Source organism: Zootoca vivipara, chromosome 4 (assembly GCF_963506605.1).
Source record: "Zootoca vivipara chromosome 4, rZooViv1.1, whole genome shotgun sequence".
Taxonomy (NCBI): domain Eukaryota; kingdom Metazoa; phylum Chordata; class Lepidosauria; order Squamata; family Lacertidae; genus Zootoca; species Zootoca vivipara.
Window position 1 is genome coordinate 35,372,936 of NC_083279.1, and position 19,150 is coordinate 35,392,085.

The window sequence follows — 19,150 nt, forward strand, 5'->3', positions numbered from 1 at the left end:
TGGGGTATTTGCAGCAGACAAGCCCTCGCAACACACACACACCACTGTGTCACCGTTGTGGCCATTTTCTAGCATATAATAACTCTGCCCCAATTACTTAATGTCCGTCTGATGTCTCGATTCCATTCTTTTTCGGTATATTTTGGGGTGGCTTATAGATGAAATAAACCTACAATTGAGTGAAATTCTTCTGTTTTCGAAGTTAATGGGCAGACAGACCATTGGCTTCCATCGGCCCAGGGTCCTTCGCATCCATATTTAATTCTCCAACTTACGTTAAGTTTGCTTCCAGAACTAGAATAGAAAGTTCCACTCATGGAACTCCCTTCCTGCTGGAGACCCACCTGCCTCTCCCTCCTCTAATTCACTTTCCAAAGCAGGGTGTCTTCTGGCACCTCAGCTGGTGTTCAGATGCACCTGGAAAGCTGGATTCTGTAAAAAGCCATTTACGTAAGGGTGCTTTAGAATGGAAGCCGGCGTCCTCAACTGTTGACCAGATTGAAGAATGACTCCTTTACCTGGTCAGTGTCTTAACAGTGCTAACCATAACAACAACCCCCAAAATGCTAATGTATCCAAACTTTCATTCTAATAATTACTTAGAATGTATATTTTTGAGGTATGTGGCAAAACTCGGGATGAAGCGGACAATAGTATTTATGGCAGGTGCACTTTAGCAGAAAGATGGGTAAAATAATGTAACATTTGCAAGCTGAAGCAGCATATTAAGATCCCTTTTACCTGACTATATAAATAACTTTTAAAAAATGATTTAGACATGCAATCAGCGGTGGGGAATCTGTTGCCTTCCAGATATTGTAGGACCCAGCAAGCATGGCAGGGATGATTAGGGTTATAGTCCAATAACGTCAGGAGGGGTACAGGTCCCCCATCCCTATCCTGCAGCTAATGAATATTATAATGAATGAGTATTATAATACATATAATAATATATAAAGGTCTAAAATCTGTCAATCTCATATATTAGTTTCACATAGATTCTAATGTTGGCCTCATTCCCCAAAAAAGCATAGCAAACTCTTTGAGGGAGGTAAGAAGTGATGAATTAGATCAGTATTCTAGCTTGGTTGAGACACTGTTTACCTAAAATAGCCAGACAGGTAATTCAAAAAATTCAGTGCAAAACACAATACCTAAGCCTGCCTTAAGCAATTTGATGATAATAGCAGACATGCTAAGGATATATCGCATCCTTTAGCCCCTGATATTCCTATCATCCACATATCAATCTAAATCTTTTTAATGCATTTATATTAGTTGCCACCGCAATTGGCATTTCTCTTTAATTTTCAGAGTGATTGCTAACAGCATGCTACAGGATATATAGGCAACCCACATAAATAATCCCAAAAGTAACTTCAATGTTTTAATGTGCCTTATCTGTGTTAAAATCATTTTAAATTTTAAATTATCATCCAGAGTAGCATCTGGAGTTTTGTGAGAAGGCATTTTTTCAGATGAAAGGTCTTATAGGAATGCTAAGGTGTTTGGAAATTGTAATGAGACCAGCATCCTTGAACATATATTTTAACTAATATGTAATAATGGTTTATAGTTACTTCACTTATTCCTGGGTGCCATGAACCAGTATTCTTTCCAGAACAGCAAGAGTTGTTCTGACATTAATTCAATAAATATAGACCTGTATAATTTACCTTTAATTAATGATGGTGGATTTAAATAAAATCATGGCTTTCTATAAGATTTCCTTCAGCATCCACAGTCATAGAAGTTCAACATACGTGTTTAGTTCATTAAGTGAGAATGTGTAGACCATTGCACTTGCTCTGTAAATAAGAAGCAGAATTCCTAAAGACTCCTGCTTTTCTGTTTCAGCTTCTTTTCTACTCTCACAATATCTCTCCAGCCTTCTCTAATCAGAGAGCAAACCTGCCTTCTTGCTGGTTCTCAGGGGTACTTCTGCTTGCTTTTATTTCTTTAATTCTTGGAGGAAGAAGAAACACCACTATTTGAACATATACTGTGCATTCTTTAAAGGGCCAATTCAGTCCTTTTAAGACAGGCATCCCCAAACTTCGGCCCTCCAGATGTTTTGGACTACAATTCCCATCAACCCTTGTCCTGTTAGCTAGGGATGCTGGGAGTTGTAGGCCAAAACATCTGGAGGGCCGCAGTTTGGGGATGCCTGCTTTAAGATCCCCCACCTAAGCCTTCCCCTCCAAATCTTCCATCTCTGCCATCTCCTCCTCCCTCTGAGCCCAGTCCTTTCTTCTCAAGTCCTCCATCCAGTTCTCCATCCCCTGTACTGTGCACTGTCTCCTTGTCAACTTCCCCCTTTTCTGCCTCTTTCTTGCCCCTGCTTGCCCTCAATAGTCCTCTGCATTTGGGCTGTTCCTTCAGACAAAGCTCCCTCTCCTGTTGTTCATCCCTGAGCCCATTTCAGTGAACCAGAGTTTACCTCAGGGGTTACTGCCTCATCCCAAATGGCTCTCTTTAACCACAGTAACATTCAGTTGAGGCCAATTGGTCTTCTGCCCCAAATGCTGCCATATCTTGTTACCTCTTTCTGCAAAATACTTACGTTTTCTCTGCTTTATCCAACCCTTTCGGCACCATCTAAGTGTAGTATAACCTAGCTGTCTGAATTTTTTTTCTAGAAAAAGAAGGAAGGGGAAGATGGCAATATTTGTTTTAAATATCATTATATAATTGGATACTGAGCCCATTAATCAACGAGAGCCAGGCAGTTTGTGCATAATTCTATACACGCAACTACCCCCACAAGCAAAAGAGGGGGAAATTCTGTATATCTTAGTTGTATACCTCCCCGGGTTAACTCAGTGTCACTTTGCATGGCATAACATAATCTTAATGTGCCCTCACACTGTACTTTGATTTTGTAAGAAATACTACATATTTTCTTGCAGCTTTTGTATAAGTAGCATGGTGCTGTTTGTAAGTACTGGTAATTGAAGAAAGTACAGTGGTACCTCGGTTTTCGAACATAATCCGTTCTGGAAGACCGTTCGACTTCCGTAATGTTCAAAAACTGAAAACTCAATATGGAAGCCTCAAAACGTACAGAAAACTCAAACAGGAAGCCACCTCGGAAGTTCGACTTCCAAGGCATGTTCGAAAACGGAAGCATTTACTTCTGGCTTTTCGGCGTGCGAAAACCGAAGCATTCTGCTTCCAAGACACTTGAAAACCGAGGTACCACTGTATGTCATCATCTTTGGCCTTTGAAGGTACGTGGTACACTCGTAGTGATGCTCAGAGGATGGCTAAACAACTGTGATTCTCCCCTTTGTTTTTCTAGACCAGCTGACACAGGGTACTCAGAATTCCGTCCCGAAGAACCTGCCGCTCAGCAGGATTACAGTTTAGGAAACAAATGGAAAGTGTCTGCTAGGCCCTCACATGCAGTGCAGGCTATACTTGCGTCTCAGGGGAGCCGAGGTAGATCTGAGACACTGCCCAGTGATTACAGATACTCACAGGAAAATGTGAGGGAGAAAAACAAAGATTACAGTGCCCTGCCTCTTGCTATTTCTGAGCTGCAAATATCCAACGGGGACCGCTTCTGCCCTACACAAGTCAAAGGAGAGGGAAGCCTGCAGGAAGATTCAGTGCTGCTGAATAAGAAACATGGGCCTGTGCCCCAGAGGCCTTCCCCTTCAAAACGAGAGAATAAATACAGGCGACAAGACAATTCTTCAGCGTCACTTGCTGCTTCCTCGGAGTCTTCACTGACAGGGCCCAGCAAGCCAGCTCATTCCCATTCTGGCATTGCTGCCAGTGCGGTTGAGGTTAGCGGGTGTCCTTCTCAGACTCCTGTAAAGGTTTTTGAAAAATTGAAAAGCACTGAGCTGCCAGAGCCTCCCCAGTCGGCGCCCGTAGAGAATGTTTGCCAGCACTTAGAAGAAAAAGCACGCCTCAAACCTGAACCTGGTCCGTCTTCAACTTATCGCTACCATTTGAAACCTGGAATGGAGACATCAAGGTCCCCTTCTCCACAATTTGCTCCGCAGAAGTTGACTGATAAGCCTCCTGTGGCTGTTCAGGATGAGAATCCCACAAGGTAAGGCAGTTTTACATGAATTGTTAACCATCTTGTCTTAAGATTTACATTGGAATTGTTATCTCCCTTAATTAATTATTGTTACCTGTAGCCTGCTCAGTTGTAGCAGTGAATTTAGTTATGCTAACAGGGTTGTGACCACTTTTTTCTCTACTGATTTCCTCCTATGCAATTTTGTATGAATGACTGTTGTACGGTCGTACCTTGGATCCCGAACGCCTTGGTACTTGGACGTTTTGGCTCCTGAACGCCGCAACCCCCCAAAGTGATTGTTCCAGTTTGCGAACATTCTTTGGAACCTGAACGTCCGGCGGGCCACGCTTTGGTTTCCGAACATTGTGGAAGTCGTATTCTGTTTGACTTCCAAGATACAACTACATATTTAACATTCACCTGGCTCTTCATTCATGGGTACTGCCACCCATAAATCATCTGCAAACGAATACCTTGCAACTTATTTATTTTATCTTTCAAATGGAGCTGTCAGTCCAATACTTTTTTATTCTTAGCTATGCATACTGAGTAAATCTCAGTGTCTCTTGAGTTTTCAGACATTCACAAAACTTGTCTGGGATTGTCAAGATCACATGTGAATGTTGGCTGTCACCAAAGGTCAGGCATTCATTGGCTGTCACTAAATATCAAACATTCAATGCAAAATATGTTGGCAAGCACATAACTTTACTCTTATTTAGATTAAATATTCAAAACTGATAAATGTAGAGAAGCAAATTTATCATACTGTGTTTAATTCCTTGGTATATTTGCAGTATTTGCATGCAGAGATAGTGACCTTATATTAATGGATAAGTGCCTCATAGATCACATATATGTCTCAAGGACACGACCGTGCTGTGCCAGTGTTGGGCAGGATTTCGCAAGATTTCTGATCTTCAAGATATGCACAGATAATATGGCCCAATAAGTGATCTGCATCAGTGTAGCTATAGCAACATGCTGCATATATCAGAATAAATCATATGTAATGCTGCTTGCAAACCGCAAATCCATTTATGAATGACCGTTGTGGTCTATCAGCTGTGTCATCATCTGTGCTGGCATACCTGGCTTAAAATACCCAAAGCATTGAATGCTTACAAACAAATGGAAAGTTGGCAATCTTGTGCTCATTTACTTTAATGTTAATGGGCCAAACATCCAAGTTATGTGGGATTGTTGGAAAAGCACAGATCCCATTACTGATCCTTGGGGTATTCCACTTTCTGCATCCCTCCATCTAGAGAACTGTCCATTTATACCTACTCTCTGCTTCCTGCTACTTAACCAATTGAAAGAAAATGAAAGGTAAAACTTTGATGTGTTGTTTGCTCCTTACATTTGTTGGTCCCTATATATTTCCCTAAATATCTTGCACAAATTAAATGTGATATGCCATTTTGAGCCATTAACGTTGTTCTCTTTTCTCAAGAATTGAAAGAGTGATGGATAACAACACAACTGTGAAGATGGTTCCCATAAAGATTGTCCATTCTGAGAGCCACGCAGAGAAGGAAAGTAGGCAGAACCTTGTGAGCACCATTGAACTTCCTGCTTTGCCAAGCGGCTTGGAGAAGGACCAGATTAAAACGCTCAGCACTTCTGAACAGTCCTACTCCCGTTTCTGTGCTTACACGAGGCAGGGGGTGGAGCCAGAGCTTGAGAACAAAAGCCTTCTCCCTTGTTTGCAACCCGCCGAAGCACCTGGGAACAACACAAAGGACAGTGATACTTCTCCCCATGCAGTCAGCTATATGAGGACCAAAGAAAAGACCATGGAAGACTGGAAGTCAGAAGAGCTGGCCAGAGAGATTGTGGGCAAAGATAAGTCGCTAGCGGATATTCTGGACCCAAATGCGAAAATAAAAACTACAATGGACCTGATGGTGGGAATATTTCCGAAAGATGAACATCTCTTGGAAGAAGCCCAGCAACGCAGAAAGCTGCTTCTAAAAAACCCTTCACCCAAAACTGCAGAGGACAAGTGAGTAGATATATATTAACCTTAAGCTTTTTCTCCTTTCTCTTTTCCTTTGCCCAATGTGTGCATTTGATTGGCTTATTTTCTATTTAGAAAGAGGGACATTTATAATAGAAATGCAAATCAAGATGGGTTCTTGTGGGTTCGTGTAGTCCAACACACTTTTTGCAGCAGCAAAATGTCTCCAGCAAGCTCACAAACAGGGCATGAATTTCTGCAACCTTCATCGGTTGTTTGCAGTTCTTTGGTTGTTTCTGGAAAACGCAGATAGTGGTGGCCTGCCATAATTTGACAGGAATGGTCATCAAAAGAACAGGGGCAGTCACACTAAAAGCCCTGCTCTGTGTTACTGTGAAGTGGGCTTCTGGTGTCTTCAGTCTGCATTCACTAGGGAAAGTAAATCTCAAATTTGATATTGAAGCAAGTACTGGTTAAATTCTTGTTGCTTCTAGCCAAATGAGATGGTGTCTTTATCTCCTTCCTGCCCACCTGATAGTTCCTCTTAAAAAAAAGAAAGATAATTTTTATTAGATTTTCCAAATAAACAAAAAACAATCAAAAAAGAAAAACTCATTACATTTCATCTTACATTCCCCATCTCGGTTCATTCGCTCTGCCGAGCTGTGACTTCCCTCCCTCCCGCCATTCGGCTTTATTTCTCACTCCTCTCTCACAGTGCCTTAAAAAATCCAAATAAGTTCACTTCGTAGGATTTATTTCAGTCCTGCAAGTGTCTTTAAACTTCTACAGTTCTTCTCTATATAGTCAATGAATTTACTCCACTCTTTCTGGAACTTTGCCTCTCCCTGGTTTCGGATCCCACATGTCAACTTTGCCAATTCTGCATAGTCCATCATTTTCGTTTGCCACTCCTCAATCTTCGGTATCTCCTGTAATTTCCACTTTGGGGCTAATAAAGTCTGGTAGTTCCTCTTATGGTGTTGCCTGTTTGGGTCCAGCTCATCCAAAGGGGTGAAGCCAGACAACAGTGTGTCTTATCTATGGCAAAAGTTCAAAGAGTTGTAGGTCCTGTTGAGTTTTCTCAAGTCTTTCCTCAGACTGGTGTGACTCTTGGTAGGCTGCCTAGTCCGATTCTAAATGTTTACCTTTTGGGGAAGGGATGTAAACCACCTTGATCAAATAGGCAGCAACCAGTTGCAAATTCTATAAATCTTACTTGCCAAAACCCTGTGTATGCATGTTTATTTGGGAGTAAAGCCAAGTGGATTCAGTGGGACTTACCTTGAACTAAACATGCATAGGATCCGGCTGCAAATTAGCCAATTGCAATTTAGCTTTACTGTCGGGTAATAGCTAGCACATTTTGTTTTCCAAGGTTTGTTCTTGGCTACAGCTAGTGTTGAGTGAAGAGAGTGCTTATCTTGGAGTCCTTGTTCAGACAACACCCTAAGCCAAATCTTGAAAAAAGGACTAGGGAGGAGCACAGAGCCTGCACATTCACATCACCTTGCTGAGGTTTGCATTAGCTTAGCATTATGGCAAAGGAATAGCTTTTCCAAAAGGTTGCGTTCAGTAGCAAGACCCTTTTAAGGCTTGCAATTTAAGCATTAGAACTGTGGATAATGAAACAAGAGCAGCTGTGTTTTTCACCAAAAGTTATGCTTATGGGATTATATAGTTGGAGCTAATGAGAGCCCCATTAGAGGTTTAAACATTACCTTCCTGCCACTGGCCATATAATCAAGGATATGGTGTGGAAATCTAAACACTGACAAGGGAGCATCAATTAAGGGGCAAAATGGAAATCAGCATTTTCAGGCAATGATTTTGGCAGTTTCTTTTAATTGCCCATCTCTTTAGCTAGGGTCTGAGAGTGCCAGAATGATATGGTTATTTCATGCGAGACATTAGCCCCTGCAATAGCCCCACGGTTAAAGAGCCTTTCTCGAAGCCCTACAATTTACTTGCTGCAAACAGCGTTTCAAAATGATTACTGTCGTCCTCTCAATGTGCAGAATGTCAGGAAGTGAATTAAAATTGGGTGTTGCTCTTTTTTTCACCTTGGCTTAGGAAAGAGGAGCAGCCTCTGCCTTCGGCTATCCCCTTGACAACCAATTCCACTTACTACAGCACATCTGCACCCAAGGCAGAACTGCTGAACAAAATGAAGGACATGCAGCAGCAGCAACAGCAGCAGCAGCAGCAAAGTGAGGAGGATTCTGAGGATGAGCTGGACCATGATTTATCTGAGAAGAAGGTAAGGTTGCATTTCTTTTTTTCTTTTGTAAAAACCCACACATTGCCTCCTGTTGAAATCCATGCTGCCAGAGCCGTCTAGTAGATCTCCACTGCAGCCAGCCCAGTCAAAAGCAAATGTGGCCAGGCCAGAAGGTGTGTGACAGCACAGGAGCTGGCAAGCTGTCATCACAGCACACAAAAGATGGATGGTGAAAGTTTCTCTCAGATGGAATGAAAGCTATAGGACAACCAGCTGGAGAGTGGGCAGGGAAGTAAGGTTTCAGTTAAACAGATATGTCATGCAGGAACACAGGAAGCTACCTTATTTATGTCCAACCAGTCTATTATTCTCTATAGTGCATCCCTGTCTACTCAGAATGGCAGGTTCTTGGAACTGGGTGCAGAGGTTGTTTTGCTCACACCCCTTGCAGCATTTTAAACCGGAGACACCAGGAGCTGAGTCTGGGACCTCCTGGATGTAAGGAATGTAGCTCTGCGCTGAGCTGTGTTCCCCTTCCTAAATGCAGAAGGGGGCTTGTAATGTTAGGAGTCCTTGCCTCACTTCACTCATATGTCAGGAGAAGCAATTGACTGACTGAACAGCAGCTGGCTTTTGTATTGGACAAGCCAACTTCACAATGGAACATGGTGGCCAAGACATGCAGCAACACTGCGCAGCAGAAACATGGTGCATACAGTACAAGTTTGTGTCTGGAGATAACAATCTATTTATCTGGTGTAGGAATCTCGACACCTACACACACAGACACACACAACACTGCCATTTCATAATAAACCAGTTCTGGTTAGATTTCAAAATCTTGATTGAGTGTAGATTTATGAATTTCCCTGAACCAAGCCAGGTCTGAGAGAACACAGCTCCTTTATTTCTGGGGCCCATAAAAAGGGGAACTTGCCTCATAATTGGCTGGGGCTTTCATCTGGCAAAACTTTAAGGCCCTTCTGAGGGTTTGGCTCAACTGCTGTTTACATTATTGCTTATCCTAGGCCAGCGTTTCTCAACCGGTGTTCCGCGGCACACTACTGTGCCGTGAAACACTGGCTGGTGTGCCGCGACGAGAAGGGCAATTTGCACTGTCACGTCGCTGACCCGCCGGAAAGGAAGCCGGCCGGGTCACGACGCGAGGCGAGCGCCCGCGTCGTGACCCGGCCGGCTTCCTTTCCGGCGGGTCAGCGTTGCGTATTGGCGGCCACCAGGCACGTGACAATGCAAATCGCCCTCCTGGGGAGGAGGAGGCAGGCGGGGAAGGCTGCGCAGGGCTTCCCTTCGCCGGGCAAGAGCGGCGGCGGCTGCCTGGGGCGGCTGGGAGGGAGGCAGCGGCAGCTGCGCGCCCGTGTCTGCCCGCCTGGGGTCTGTCCCCGCTCCGCAGGCTCTGCGCCTGGTGGGTCCGCCTGGCTACCGCACAGCAGTTCTTCAGCGGCATGCTTTACCGGTACGTCTCCCCTCCAAACTAAACTAAATATAGGGCGGCACAGAGTTGGTGTGCCGCAGGATTTTTTTTCATAGAAAAGTGTGCCGTGGCCCAAAAAAGGTTGAGAAACACTGTCCTAGGCAATGAGAGATGTATTCTCTGCTTAAATGGGTGTTCCTTCAGGCCAAGTGCAAAGGTTGTTCAGTCAAGCTTTGGCAACCAGAAACGCAGCTCTCCTCCAGTTAATGCACCCTCTCCCCTCCAATAATGAAGAACATGGGAATGTGCCTCGACACACCTACATATGCAGCATTTTTTTCTTAACATAGGTGAAGTGACCGCAGAAGTCCTTCAGGTGTATCTGCAGCCGGGCGGGGTGTGTATTTTCCATGAAGCAAGCCCTCCTGGGTGGGATCTGCATCTCTCCCTCCATCTGATGTGCCAGTCAGATGCAGCTCCCACCTGCATGGAATTGCCTCATGGGAAAACAACTCCCAGCTCCAGGTGGTTGCGGATATGTCTGAAGGGCACCTGAGTAAGTCTGAAAATGGTGTCATGTCAAAAATGTGACGTTGGCAGTGAAACCAAGGGAACTGATTGGCGTGGTCTTTTTCTTGACAAAGAAGATAATTTTTTTTTACTAACCAACAATGCAGCTTACGCAAGAATAGCTGAAATATGCATGTGACGCCTTGGATGTAGACTCTAAACAAGTTTCTTACAAGTAGGAGCCGGAGGCATTGGAATTGCTACACCTGACACTTCACTTTTGCAAATATTCTCAAAAGGAAGCATGTAGGAGACATCACAAGAGCATATTGCAAGAGTTCCCTGGGAGAGGGATTGGTTGTTAAACCACTCTGGGAATTGTAGTGCTGTGAGGGAAACAGGTCTCCTAACAACTCTTAGCTCCCTTAATGAAGTACAGTTCCCAAGATTCTTTGGGGAAAGCCATGGCTGTTCAAATTGTTATGATACTGCGCTAAAAATATGGTACGGATGCGGCCTTAAGAGTATTTTGGAGTGAAATGGGGCTGGGAAGGTTCAATTGTGATTGCATCCCTTATGCCAAATAAATTGAGCTTACTCTCCCCCCCCCTTTTTCTCCCCCTTAGCAAGAACTTATAGATAGCATAAGTCGAAAGCTGCAAGTGTTGCGGGAGGCTCGAGAGACACTCCTGGAAGACATTCAGGCCAACAATATGCTTGGAGATGAAGTGGAGGCCATTGTCAAAGAGGTCTGCAAATCCAATGAGTTTGACAAATTCCGGATGTTTATTGGGGACCTGGATAAAGTGGTCAACCTCCTGTTGTCACTCTCTGGCCGTCTGGCCAGAGTAGAAAATGCACTAAACAACTTGGATGAAAATGCCTCTCCTGAAGAGCGGGTAAGACACAGTGTCTTGTGTTTTTTAAAAAGAGCTCCTGTCTAATGTTGCTCTCTTGATGGCAAGTAGATTTCTTCAGTGATAATAGTTGACCTTAAGTTTTTTAAAAAAAACACCAAAACACACCCCGATAAGGATATCCAAAGCAGGAAAGCTAGCCAAAGACCACAAAAAAGACACATGTGGCAGAGGGGTAGCGATTCCAAGATTTTGAGACAAGCTGAGACATAGAAGAATCATTCCAAGTTTCAAAATGTCTTGGTGAATATGATGATGTTCTAGAAGGCGCTCTGCAATTTGCCTATGAGACGCGCTTAGATTTTACTAGCATTCTTCCTTTGTAACAAGGAAATTAAAATGTTCGCCATGTGACTCAAGGAACTAAAACTGAAAACTGAAAGCCTGTGTTTCTGTATAGCTCCTAAAACTTGCTCCATTCTGCCTTGCCTTTCTTTGATCTCTCTTGTGATATTGTGAGCATCACCTTTCAGCCCTTCTCTATTCCACAACCGCAGCCTATATTACTATACTATGGTGGCCTCCCCAGTTTTTCTTCCCCCAATATAGGGGCTCAAGTTGATTACAGTTTATTTAATTGACGTTTATAAACCCACCAGTACTTAATAAGCTCTTTATCTGTTTTCAGGCCTGAAAGCATCATGATTTTGCACAAGTAAATATGTGTGCGCAAGAGAGAATTAAGAACTGGGTGTTTCTCTAAGCTTAGGAGTAAGGAGGGGGGTGGTGTTTTGTTTTTAAATGGGTTTTTCAAGTCCTATTGATGCCGCCTTCGTAATCGTGCACATTTCATATCTGCACTTTCAAAAGAAAAACTGTCCTATCTACCGTGTTTCTCACGTTTTAAGACGTGCCTATAAAATAAGCCATGGCACGATTTTCTGGAGGCAATAAAAGATAAGGCATCCCCCCAAAATAAGACATGCTGGGGTATTGTTAGTGGTGGGAGCAGGTCTGCATGGCGCTTCTGCAGCGCGCGCCTCACCGAGCGCTGCTCTCTCTCCCGGGTCCCGCTGAGTCGGGACTCCGCGTGGTGCGCGGTGCTGTCTTTGCCAGGTCCCGCTCAGTCAGGGCTGGGCTCGGCGCAGCGCGCGCTGCTGTCTTTGCCGGGTCCCGCTTAGTCGGGGCTCGGCACAGCGCCGAGTCCCGACTGAGCGGGAGCCGGCAAAGACAGCAGCGCGTGCGCGCCGGGTCCCGACCCAGCGGGACCTGGCAAAGACAGCAGCGCGCACAGCGCCGAGCCCCGACTCAGCGGGAGCCGGCAAGGGCAGCAGCACGCGCCGCACCGAGCCCAACCCAGCAAAACTCTCTGAAAGCTTAATACCGGTAAAAAACAATAAAGCTTAACAAAAAAAAATAAGACATCCCCTGAAAATAAGCCGTGGTGTGTTTTTTTTGGAGAAAAAATAAATATAAGACATTTCTTAAAATGTGAGAAACACGGTATATGCTCTCAGTGAGTAGGTTTATTAGCAGATTTTATTACAACCATGTAGGAAGCAGTGAGATCAGGCTGACTTACCTGCCAAATTACATCCGAAATGACCTGGAATGGTGTTGCTCTCTCCCCCTCAAGCGGATCCTGGTGGAGAAGAAGAAGCTGCTCACACAGCAGCACGAAGATGCGAAGGAACTAAAGGAGAATCTGGACCGAAGGGAACGCATTGTATTTGACATTTTGGCCAACTACCTGAGCGACGAGAGCCTTGCCGATTATGAGCATTTTGTCAAAATGAAGTCAGCCCTCATAATCGAACAGCGAGAACTGGAGGACAAAATCAAACTTGGGGAGGAGCAGCTGAAGTGTCTGACTGATAGCCTTCAACCTGACAGGCCCAAATGACATTCACCCAAGGACCATGGAAATTGAAACAACGTGGGATTAGAAGTATAGACCTCCTCTGTTCACTAGGAGGAGCTGCTCAAAGAAACAACAAGAATGTCATAATAGCAATAATATTCAGGGGGAGGGGAGTTGTTTCTATGTGGGGTTATTTGCATTTCTTAAAACATTTCAAAGCCTCTCTGTCTTTCCTTTATCACACAGCCTTAGGGACCTCTCCAGACATTAGATTCTGTGCTTCAGATTCGGTATATTCAGGAATCTGCTGCAGTTGTGCATGAGTGCAGGTTTTTTTTAAAAAAAAGAAAAAAAAGTGTGGTTTCTTTTCAGATTCATATAGGTTGCTGTGGATCCCTCAAAAACTTGACAATGAGGATTTTAGTAGACTTGGGAGGGAGCAGGATACAGTCATATCAAACAGACAGAACAGATTTACTCATGTTACCTGTCTAGTGGTGTATTCAGGTTGGTGAGATATAGTGAAGTTTGCACATTTGATCTGCAATCCTATGCACACTTACCTGGGAGTAGGCCCCATTGAGCAAAGTGGGACTTACTTCTGAGTAAATACTCGCAAGATTCCACTGGCAGGTGCTATTTTGAAGAAGTGTTGCATAAGCTCTGCCTTTCCAAAAAAATTATGTCAAAACTGTTTGGACAAGTAGACCTTGGAAGAACTTATAATAAGCTACTTTCAAACACACCAGGAAACTGTGTGACTATACATGGTTTTTAATGTCTCGGCGGGGTGGAACTTGCCATTATTATTATTATTTTCCATTTGAAGATAATGTTGGAGAAATTTAGCCAGTCTTGTTCAATTCATTAATTATCATCTTCTCCACAGCACAAAGGCAATAATTTCATTCAGCTCAGCTGTCTTATATGAATGAAGTGTAACTAAGGGTCTAATATGCACAGGTCTGTAAATAAAAGGCAGAACTACTGCTACATTATGCTTGGTGCCATTTGCCAGGGATTCGGTGAATCGAACTACAAATTAGAAGATCATTCTGTATATCTTTCATTTGCACAAAGCTAACTGTGTTTTTTTAATTTTATCATGTCCTTCGTGCCTAGGACTGCTGTTTGTCCAGCTTTTTCATGCCTCAGGAAGAAGCATGATTTCCATTTTACTGAAGTACATTGGAAATGTTCACTGTTATTATGTGAGTGTGTTCCCATTTTCATATTAACAAATATCCCTGCCATTATGGGACTTTATTTTCCAGCTCAGCATCACAAGATGCATTATCTATAAAAAGTCCCACTAAATTGTCCTTTACATAACAAGAACAGTGGGATAACAAATGCTGATGTACTCATCTGCACAGTAAGTGTTTCCTTGCATTAATGTACATATCTGACGGATAAAGGGAAATCATACTTGTCTATAGGCTGTTTTTAACTTATACTGAGAAAATGACTTACTCAGCACTTAAATCTTCAACTCCCCTGGCTGTAGTGCCCTCCCTGACAAGTGGAACTAATTTAAACATTACGAAAAAAGAATTCTCTTGACACTTGCCGCTTGATTTGAGTGTAGACAAAATATTTCCCTTCTATGGTTCTCAACGTTCAGGTAAAATGCAATCATAAATATAAGCAATGGTTGACTATACAGGGTCTTGGCATAATCACTTCTATGTAATCAAGTATTTCACAGACAAATCCTAGAAGAGGGCTTTCCCCTGAGTTATCAGTGCTATTTCACACACCACAGGCCACTGGCCTGTACAGATTCCTTTAACCCTCTGCTGTACCAATGGGTCCCAGGTTTGTCTATACCGTTTAGAAGACATCTGACGGGTTACCAACACCATCAGATGCTGCTACATCCGACCAACATTAGAGAAACAGGTCCATTTTGTCTTGGAATCTTTTACCTGATCCTTAAATAAAGCCAAGCTAAGATAAATGATTATTTGTACAGTCAGCTGTGAGCTTTTACATGTCACTCTTTTTTTAAAAAAAGAGACTATGATTCTGATTGTGTATGTGAACTCCAAATGTAACTTCACTATGTTTGTGCACAGTACTTTGAGTTAAATCACATAATTCTTATGAAGATAGCAATATGGAAATTGATGTATCATTATATATTATCCTTTTCATAATGTGATATTTAATCACTCCCCTTGCTTCTTCCTTTATTCTTTATTGTTGCTGGCAGGCTTTCTGGGAGGGACCAGGAGTGAGATTCTCCCTACTGCTGTATATATTTCTATAAATAGTGTTTTTGTTGCTTTGTAGGAGAGAGAAAGAAAACCTGGTGCTAATGTCTTGCCTCCGGCACCCATAAGTGAAGGATTCCTTTTTCCATCTTATGGGTCACTGCAGTTTTTAGAGCTTTTTTGTATTGTGGGAGGAAATAAAGTCTTTCTGATTTCTCCTGTTTCCCCCTTTGAGTTTTCAGCCCTGAGTAAAAAAGCATATAGAGATTTCTTTCTTATTGCTTGAGTATAACATCATGCTTGACCGAGGGAAATAAACTGAATATTGTGTTTCAGTGTAACGAGTAATTTATTAATTTTAATATGTTACCTACATAACGTTCAAATATACATAACCTGCTTTTCATAGAGGAATGTGCATACCATTTTGGTGATGTTGTCTGAGTTGATTATCATGACCTTTTCCCAGTTCAGATCCATTTAAGTTTAGAATCCTTACCAAATTCAGCTCCAATAAGAAAGGATGGGATATAAAGCCAAGTTGTGTTAAGGTTCTTCCCACACACCCCTCCCCAAATGTGGAATGATGTGAGATTTCCCATATTTTGTGTTATGCTACAGAATAGACACTAGAGGGAGAAAGAGTCAAATACAGTATAGGACAATGCTTGTAGATAAATCAAATTATTTAGTTAGCTAAATGGGATAAATATTGGTCCCACTGAGTAACAACTGACCGATTAATTTAATTTAGACTGCAATCCGATGTTCAACTGGACTCATTGAGACTAACTTTTGAGTAAGCATGTATAGGATTGGGAGTGATTGACGTTTTAAAAAATCACCCACCATTCCATAAAAAAAATCTGAAGAACCATATTAAAGCAATAAAGACATTACTATCAGCAGCATTTTGAGAAAACAGCTGAGAATTCACACTCAAGTGGCAGAAGAACAAAAATGAGAGATTTTAAAATTCCATATGGAGTAGCTTCAGTGCTGACAATATCAGAAGGATCAACCAGAAGAAAGATTAAAACAACCTGCAGTTTTCTTTTCTTTTTAACTTCAAAAGGAGAGTTAACCCTGTAGCTGGAGGGACAGAGCATAATGGACTATCCTTTTGGAGAAGGATGGGATAGAAATACTTTAAAATCAAGGTCCATTAGAATCATAGAATTGCAGAATTGGAAGGGATTCCATGCAGGAATCTCAACATGGCCTCCATCCAATTTGAAACTGTACCGGACCCTGTTTAGCTTTGCAAATTTGCTAGCAGTTTTATTGCTGTGCCACTAGGTGGAGGAACCTGATGTCTGGTGTGAAAACCTCCACTGATTCTCTCCACTAGCTAACTGGTTCATGGCAGTCCTTTGGTTAAGTCGGTTCCAAGCTTTTCAGGACTTTAAACATCATAAGCAGCTCTTTGAACTGTGCCCAGAAAAGAGCTAGGAGCCAGTAAAGCGGTTTCAGCAAAGGAAATGCATAGAAAACTGCTGTAGTTGAGATTAAACTGTTGTTGGACTGCAATTCCCACCATCCCTGACTATGGGCCATGCTGGCTGGGGTTGATGGGGTTTGGAGTCTGATGACATCTGAAGGGCTATCAGTTCCCCATCCCTCCTTGCACAGCCTTGGGCTTTAGCTAGACTGTAGTTCTGGGAGATGGAATGAAAGTGAATTTAGTGCATATGACTGCACACGTGTAGATGCAGGCATAATTATAATAGAGGTCCTTAAAAAAAACTATTATTCAATAGGCAAAAGGGGAGGGCACCATATGGGCATTTATTTTGAGGAGAGAGGGATGCCAGAAAAGCAAGACTGCGAAAAAGGAAAACCACATCTGTCGGGTAACAGAGGTGTGCCTTTTTTAAAAAGAATACTTTTATTTAAAGCACTTAAGCAGCAAAGCCACAGATCCCAACAAATAAGGTAAAATAAAGTAAATGAAGACATCTGTTTACAAATGCTAACATTATTACAACAAACTGAAAGTGTCACAAGGTGGAACATCATGAAATTTGGCTAAACAATCTGTAGCCTTTTTAACTTGGTGGGGTTACTGTTTTGTTTAGTTATGTTATGTATTTTTTGTGTTTCTATATTGTAAACCGCCCTGTGATCCTTGTGTGTCATCACAACCAGATCTGCATTTCCCAGGAATGGGTGTAGCCTAAACCATGCAGAAACACTCCTGGCTATGGCTGTCACCTGGGCATCCAGACTCGAGGATGGATCCAAAACCGACTGCCAAGTTGAGTTTTCAAGGGAAGCACTACCCAACCTTAAGACAGGATGAACTGCTATTCCCATATCTGTATTCTACTGACCAGGAACAGCGCTCATGTCTGGAGAAAGCTTCAGTTTGTTTGCTTCCAATCCCAGTCCATTGCTGACTTCTAGGATATGCAGGAAAGGTGGGTATTGGGCCGATGGGCTGGGCCACGCCACATTGTGTGGCCGCCTTTCCCAGCATCAACACAGAAATGAACAGAAATAAAGCAACACAAATATTTTGACCTAAGTGTCTTAGAAAAGCAGTTTTAAATCATGGGCACCTTGGTTCTGAAAATTGTGCTGCCCATACTGTATTGGTGTGAGTGATGCGGTCTCATGGCTCATGTGGTCCCAGTGCAAAGGAAAAGAGCTAAAATCTTCTCCCTTACTATAATGTCAAAACAAGAGGTGGTGGGGAAGAATAATGATAGGTTTGTAAGGACTCTTCCATAATTTTGCCAAGGAAATTCTTACTGTTCATGGCCTAATGCCATTAGCCTCTATTGTAGATGGAGATCCTTTATGAAATGCATTCAGGACCGGAAAACAAATCTGTACTGAGATACACACAGAACCATTTTTGCTACTGGACCTGCTCTGAATCTGACTTCAGGAATAACATGTTTTAACCAAGAGTGTCCTGGAATAGACACACTGCATTGGGAAAGAAGGGAACAGAGTTCCCTCCAATTTCCCACTTTCCTGATGTTCCAAAGAACCAGTATCCTGGAGTTACGATATGTGTTGTTGTCAGGATTCTAACTGGACTGTAACTGATCTAAGAATTCTGTAGAGCAGTTGCTGTGGCCAGCAGCTCAGTCTTCCTGAGGCTCAGGAGCAGCTAGGAAGTACCTACTCTTCCTGGCACACTAGACTGTAGCTGATTAATGTATTTCATGTAAGTTTATGGATTAAACATTCCTCACTGTGCCATAAGGCGTGTTTATGCTCTGTTGAAAATGATAGCTGCAGTAGCATGAAGCAAAACAGCTAAATGATCATCATCATCACTTTTAATTTGTACACCATCTTTTGGCTTGAGAGCAGTACATGTGAAAAGGATCTAGGAGTCCTGGTAGACCACAAACTTGACATGAGTCAACAGTGTGATGCAGCAGCTAAAAAAGCCAATGCAATTCTGGGCTGCATCAATAGGAGTATAGCATCTAGATCAAGGGAAGTAATAGTACCACTGTATTCCGCTCTGGTCAGACCTCACCTGGAATACTGTGTCCAGTTCTGGGCACCACAGTTCAAGAAGGATACTGACAAGCTGGAACGTGTCCAGAGGAGGGCAACCAAAATGGTCAAAGGCCTGGAAACAGTGCCTTATGAGGAACGGCTTAGGGAGCTGGGTATGTTTAGCCTGGAGAAGAGAAGATTAAGGGGTGATATGATAGCATGTTCAAATATATAAAAGGATGCCATATGGAAGAAGGTGAAAGGTTTTCTGCTGCTTCAGAGAAGCGGACACGGAGCAATGGATTCAAGCTACAAGAAAGAAGATTCCACCTAAACATTAGGAAGAACTTCCTGACAGTAAGAGCTGTTCGACAGTGGAATTTGCTGCCAAGGAGTGTGGTGGAGTCTCCTTTTGGAGGTCTTTAAGTGGAGGCTTGACAGCCATCTGTCAGGAATGCTTTGATGGTGTTTCCTGCCTGGCAGGGGGTTGGACTGGATGGCCCTTGTGGTCTCTTCCAACTCTATGATTCTATGATCTTTGCACTATTGCAATGCGAAATAGTGAAATTCATACCAAATATGAAATAGTGTG

At 42.9% G+C, this 19,150-nt stretch overlaps 1 protein-coding gene across 2 annotated transcripts in view; it reads left to right on the forward strand.

Moving 5' to 3' along the window:
- Positions 1-15,431, forward strand: part of SHROOM2 (shroom family member 2) — a 110,463-nt gene extending 95,032 nt beyond the window's left edge. Inside the window, exons 6-11 of one of the 2 annotated variants that reach the window (XM_035114461.2) lie at positions 1,858-1,935; positions 3,302-4,063; positions 5,493-6,044; positions 8,073-8,259; positions 10,789-11,061; positions 12,656-15,431. In XM_035114461.2, coding sequence (XP_034970352.2) covers positions 1,858-1,935; positions 3,302-4,063; positions 5,493-6,044; positions 8,073-8,259; positions 10,789-11,061; positions 12,656-12,922 — 2,119 coding nt within the window. In that variant the 3' untranslated portion in view covers positions 12,923-15,431. The remainder of the gene's footprint in view (positions 1-1,857; positions 1,936-3,301; positions 4,064-5,492; positions 6,045-8,072; positions 8,260-10,788; positions 11,062-12,655) is intronic. The other variant, XM_035114460.2, reaches the window with a different exon arrangement.
- The last annotated feature ends 3,719 nt before the right edge of the window (positions 15,432-19,150 follow it).